Below are 6184 nucleotides of genomic sequence, written 5' to 3'. Positions count from 1 at the left end.
GCAGGTGTTTGGTTCAGGTGCCCTGCAATCCTGCATGGGGAAGAGACATCTAAAAGGCTCTTGTTCTGCCAGAATCCCTGCACGGCAAATGCTTCCTAACCCCAGCTTCCACACCATGTTCCTGCATGGCCAAAGCTTGCTAACCCCAGCACCCAAGCAGGGCAGCTGTGTGTAACCCCAGCACCCAAGCAGGGCAGCTGTGTGTAACCCCAGCTAAGCAGCCCCATGCAACAGGACTTCATGTGAGTGCTGCAAAAAAGCAACCCCAAACCTGCAATGCCCCAGAGAGGGGGTTGTGCAGGTCAGAGACAGAAGGGCTGGGGAGCGCTGCCCTTCATCCCAGCGACATCTCTGCCCTTCATCCCAACTTGAGGACCGCCACTGGCAGGGCCGGAGTGGCAGGAAGGGGGTCTATAAGGCAGCCGGGCATCGGGTGTGGGAGATGTGCTCCTGGGTGAGCTCCTCCAATGGCTCCACTGATTGCTGGAGCCCAGTACTGCAGGGGCACGTGGAGGTGTGTTAGTTAAGAGGGTCCCTGCACATCCTGCACCTCAGTCTGCAGCTCCTGCACCTCGGTCTTTGCATCTTCTGCACCTCCAGCATCTTGGTTTCCATCTCTTGCAGCTCCAGCATCTCAGTTTCTGCATCTTCTGCAGCTCCGGCATCTCGGTCAGCACTAGTGTTTGCTGTTTCCCATGGGTCATGGGCCAGGGATGGCTGGGAGTGGGGGGCCTGAAGCACCCAGGGGTTATTGCTCTGCCAGGGGAGCCAGTGGTGGGCATGGGGAGCTCAGGGAGCCTGGGGAGGACCTGGGATCTCACCAGGGTGTGAGGAGCTGTTTCTAGACCTTACTGCAGACCAAAACACACACGAGGGTGCTGGCAGGCAGCCTTGCTCATCCCAGCTTCCTAATTATACACTGCAAAGAGGTTTTCTTCTGCTTTTAGCATAATATTGTAAACCAAAAGGCCTGGTGCCCCTGAGTCTAACCGTGCTCCAAAACAAACAAAATCCCTCTCTGCACATTGTGAAACTGCTGCAGGGCTGCTTGATTAGCAAGAGGTCAGGTCATTGGGGCAGGACCTGCTGCACCACCCAGAGGTGCCTCACCATGGGCAGGTCACCCCGGTTGGGGCCAAGGGTGGGCAGCGCGGGCAGGGATGGCCCTGACCCCACCCGGGTGGCCCTGCTGCTGGGTGCAGCCGAGGTGCAGCATCACTGTGGCTGCATCCATCACCCCTGTCCCCACTGCACTGGGTCAGCTGCTGAAAGGGAACGTTCTTTGTATTTCATTCCCTGCAGGTAGGAGCCGTTTTCCCCAGTACAGGGCTCTGCCCTGAGCTGCTCTGCGTGTCCCTGAGGTGCTGGGTGAGCAGCACATGGTACGTGGCTGTGAGGCAGAGAGTGGTGAGGGCATCCTGAACCATGCAGCAGACCTTCCCCACTGCCTGCCCCTGGCCTCATCCTCCCTCAGGCTCCAGGAGGAGGAATTTTCCTGCCTGGAGGTCACTGTCCTTGTGCCAGTGCCCGTGGGGAGGTGTCTGCAGGGTGCCCCAGCGAGGGATGCCCACAGGGTGGCTGGGTGCTCCCTGCCAGCACCTCCTCCTCTGCCCGGGTTGGGAAGGGGCTGAGATAATGAGAGCGATCCTGCATCGGCCTGCCCGGCTGGGCTGAGCAGAGACACACCGTGCTGTAGGGCTGGGCTCCTGAAAGCTGGGGACCCCAAAGTGCCCAGCTCCCTTGGGTCTGGACCAGAGTGGATGATTCTTTAATCCACCAGTCTTTAATGACTTTATTTATTGTGTTTGTGTGGCTGTTGAGCAGGTTAAATGCTCGTTACTGCCCTTCTGTGCCCTTCTCCCACTCCTTTTAGTATCTCCTTTTAATGTGTTTATGGTTTTTATTTCAGTGGATCAGCTGTCTTTTAATGGTTGTTGTGCTTTTCTGTACTTGGATGTTATAAGAGAGATTTAAATTTTAGTTACTCATGCTTGGTAAAAACTTTAGAGGTTAAATTGCCAGGAAAACCTTAACACCAAGTGTCCTGATGCTGCCAGTGGAGGCTGGGGAGCTGGGCAGGCTCCCCCAGGGCTCCAGATAAGCATGGAGCATGGAGGAGGCAAAGCAAACTTAAACAGGGGAGATTGAGATGAGCTCTTAGGGAGAAGCTCTTCCCTGTGAGGGTGCTGAGGCGCTGGCACAGGGTGCCCAGAGAAGCTGTGGCTGCCCCATCCCTGGCAGTGTTCAAGGCCAGGTTGGACACAGGGGCTTGGAGCAACCTGCTCTAGCGGAAGGTGTCCCTGCCCGTGGCAGGGGGTTGGAACTGGATGAGCTTTAAGGTCCCTTCCAACCCAAACCAGTCTCAGTTTCTATGAAACTCAGTCATAAGGGGTCTGGGCATAAACCCCTGATATCAGGCACTGCAGCGTTTGAAGTACAACAGAAAGAAACCCAGACATTTTTGAGCTCCACTTTGCAGCAATGTGTTTATTAGGTATGCTTAAAAATAAAAGAAGAAGAGAAGAGAAACTTAAAGAGATGCACAGACTGCCCTATCACATGCTCTACCACCCAGGTACAAAACCAAAACCACTTTGGACACCAGACGTGTTGTAACTGCAGACGTGCCAGGAGGCTGTACATGGAGTGCTTGGGGTGAGGTGACACAGGATCCAGATGAGACCCAGAAGAGCGGCACCGGTGGGTGCGAGGCAGCTGCACGATGCCCACATCTGCCTTTTGATGGACACAGACACAGCCCCGCTGCTTGTCTGCCTGCCCCAGCGTGTGAGGAGCTGCCTGGCTGCTGCCTGGGCGCTCGCTGGGCACAGACGCAGCATGCTGGCTGACCGGCGGCTGTTTCCCAGGTACACCTCCTGCCTCTTCAGGAACTCACCCTCTCCCCGCACCCCTCCTGCACCCAGCATCCCTTCCAAGTCCCTCCTCCTGCTCATCTCCAACTCTCACCGGTCCCGGTGGGCTGGGTGGGGATGAGGAGGGAAGGGGTGGGAGGTTGCAGGGTTGGTTCTGGCCAAGGCAGCGCCTCTCCCCACCCAGCCCACCTGAGATTCCAGCCGGTCCCGCTGCCTCCGGCACCTTCCTCCCAGCCCCGGGTGTCTGGCTCAGCACATGGAGCAGCTGTTGGTCTTGTTCATGGGAGGCCTCAGCGCCTGCTCCTTGGGCAGCGTCTCCCTCCTCTTGCAGAGCGCCGGGCTGAGCCGGCTGGGCAGGTTGGCTTGCTGCAGCAGCTCCCTGAAGACCTCCAGGACGTTCTCGTTGTCCTTGGCCGACGTCTCCACAAAGCGGCTGTTCCAGTCCAGCTCCACCAGCGACAGAGCATCCTCCACCGGCACCTGCCGCTCGCTGCCACTCTCCGCCTTGTTGCCGACCACCACGATAGGAGGGAACTTGTCTTCCTTCACCTCCAGGATCTCCTCCCGCAAGCTCTTGATGCTCTCAAAGGACTCAGCATCGTCTATGGCGTAGACGAGGGCGAAGGCATCACTGTTCTGGATCGAGAGCTTCCTCATGGCTGGGAAGGAGTAGCTGCCGCTGGTGTCCAGGATTTCCACCTTGACCGTGGCCCCGCTCACCTCGTACTCCTTGCTGTGCAGCTCCTCCACCGTGCGCCGGTGCTTGGGCTCAAAGGTGTCCATCAGGAAGCGGCGGATAAGGGCTGTCTTGCCCACGCCGGCAGCACCCAAGAAGACCAACCGCACATGGTTCTTTTCCTTCACCACCAGGGACATAGCGCAGAGGGGACAGGATGCTCCGCAGCTGGTGCTCACCTCAAAGGTATCCCTGGATGGCTGCAGCCCCGGTGTCTCTCCGTCTGTCTGTCCTCCCCGGCACCGGCTCGTTGCAGCCAGGGAAGTTTGGTTCCACCTCCCTGCAAACTTCTCCCAGCTGTTCTGCTACAGATGCTACAGTCCCCAAGTCCAGCTCATTTTTTATCCTGACTCCCCTCTGCTATGTGGCAGCCGGCTGTCCAATCTCCGTGGGTTGAGGGTGCTGAAGGAGGAGGGCTGGGAGGGAGGAGAATGGGGTGCTCCGGGCCAATCCGCAGAGCTCAGTCCTGGAAAGCCACTGCAGCCCTGGAGAGCACCGCGCTACGCTGCACATTGCACTTGCATCTCTCACCACTGCCAGCAGCGCCAGGGAGCTGGCAGTGTTGCAGCCGTCATGCTGCACAAGCTGTCCTGTCCTTTTGTTCTCCCTGGAGATTAATGTGTGGTACTTGGCATGGGCTTGCTGGCAGCAGGGAGCTCGGTGGTGGTCCCTCACCCATTGGGTGACATGGCAGGAGCTGGCCGAAGTCACCCATGGTGTTTCTTACACTTATCCGAGGCTGGGGACTTGTTTTCAGACAGGGGTGCTGCAAACGTGCCCAACTCTTCCTTGAACCCGTGAGATACTTGACCTGAGGGGAAGAATAAGCTTTCCCTGAAACCCGTGTGTCATAACCAATATGTTCAGCTGTCAGTTATTCTGTGGTTCTGTGAAATATTTAACCTGAGGGGAAAACAAGATCTCCATGAAACGCTGCATCACGACCTCTGCGATGCTGAGTGGTCATGGGCAGGAACACTGGCTGTGACCTGCTTCAGCAAAACTGTGACCTACAACGGCTGGTGGCTTTGTCAGGCCAAGGGGTGGGAGGTGTGCTCATGCCCATCTCCGCATGGATGGGCATCGACTCTGGAAGTGAGTTTGCTCATAGAGGTACAGGTTGCCCCGTGTTTCCTCAGCAGTCACCGTCCCTATTTCATGCTAGAGTTGGTTCAGAAGCTGATTTATGCACAGTGCAAATACAAAGGGAACTTGCTCAAGAGTTAAAATGAGTTTTATCTTACCTTTGTGCATGTGTGGGTTTTTTCAAGCTTTGGACTCATTTGTGTAGTTTAGATGCAGCTGGTTTTCTTTCCATAGCAAAGTTCCAGCTTCAGCATTTGGTTCTGGTTGAATTTAACCTGTTGTTTCCAAAAGCCCTTTTCACAAGAATCATTTCTGCCTCTGAATTCCCCAGTTGTTGTTACGCTGTAGGCATGCTAAGAGCTTTCTCTACCTGATCATAGGTAGAGCCAAGAGATTGCCTTGGGGAAAGCAGAGTCCCATCCTTGGCTGAGCCTGCCCTTGGAGAAGGGAAGGTTGGGTCCCTAACAAGACTGGCAATGGGACCACTGTCCAAAATTGCCAATTTGCTGTCCAAAAAGTGCACTGTGGCACCCTGCGGGGTTTTGCACCATCAGGTGATGCACATGGTGAAGGTGCATCACATGACAACATGAAGCTCTTTCTGGTGAGATGACTGTGCCCTGAGGAGATCCCTAAGGTGATGCCAACGACTGAGCCTCAGGAGTTAGAAGATGTTGAAGACACAAAAGATGTAATGGCACTTCCATAGGACCTTATGTGAGCCAAAGACCAGAGGAAGGGATGGATGAGCTGGGTTTAGGCACGTGAACAAAGCAGTGACCACATTTTGGTGCCTGGTATATCATCAATATCAGTGGGAATGAAGAACAAAAGACGGCGAGGGAGAAGGGCATGACAAGTAATCTCACCCCAGCTTTGGAAGCTGTGTAAAGCCAAAACCCACTTTTTTTAACTAGAAAAGAATTTGGTTAATGCCTCTTTGTGCTTAGATGGACATAGCAATGGAGGTTTTTGGGAAAGGAGATGAAAGGGGTTTCCTGCAGTTCCTCCCAGCCAGCTATGGTGAAGCTCTGCAGGGCTCAGCTGGCTCTCAGGAGATGCTGGGGGCCTGTGTTATGCTCTTACTGCTGCTCTGTTTCCCAGTATTTTATTCCAAAGGGCCTCATGGCCCTTGGATCTGTTCAACCTCATCAACACCCATCTCTCTTACAGGTGCAGAAATGATGCCCAAGGTGAAAGAGGAACCTATGGCAGGAGCAAACGGAGACCCGGGGCTCCAGACCCCCAGCCTGGCTCTAAACCATCCCTGTTACTGCCAGCACTCTGCAGGGAAGGAGCTGTGAGCTGATGGACACACTGGGAATGCCGAGCAGCAATGCTAGCCATGGAGAGGTTGTTCCCAAATAGTGCCCAGGAAGGTGATGCTGGTGCCATGGGAGCCAGCACTGGGTCGCATCACTACCACTGTCTGCAGTTTGAGTCGTTCATTGTAGATGTGGATGTGTCTTGCATGGTCTGGCCAAGGTGA

General features: G+C 55.4%; 1 protein-coding gene across 1 annotated transcript; it reads right to left on the bottom strand.

Annotated features, from left to right (window-relative positions):
• Positions 1-2467: 2467 nt before the first annotated feature.
• Positions 2468-4122, bottom strand: LOC115616666 (GTP-binding protein Rhes-like). Its single transcript, XM_032920290.1, has one exon. The coding sequence runs from the start codon at positions 3747-3749 to the stop codon at positions 3123-3125; it is 627 nt and encodes a 208-aa protein (XP_032776181.1). The 5' UTR covers positions 3750-4122; the 3' UTR covers positions 2468-3122.
• Between the last annotated feature and the right edge of the window lie 2062 nt (positions 4123-6184).

Source organism: Strigops habroptila, chromosome 14 (genome assembly GCF_004027225.2).
Source record: "Strigops habroptila isolate Jane chromosome 14, bStrHab1.2.pri, whole genome shotgun sequence".
Lineage (NCBI taxonomy): Eukaryota > Metazoa > Chordata > Aves > Psittaciformes > Psittacidae > Strigops > Strigops habroptila.
The sequence above is the reverse complement of the archived record's forward strand: the minus strand, read 5'-3'. Positions and strand labels throughout refer to the sequence as shown.

Bases quoted from the DNA above. Each gene is read 5' to 3' on its own strand.
- LOC115616666 (XM_032920290.1), bottom strand. From the start codon at position 3,749: ATGTCCCTGGTGGTGAAGGAAAAGAACCATGTGCGGTTGGTCTTCTTG.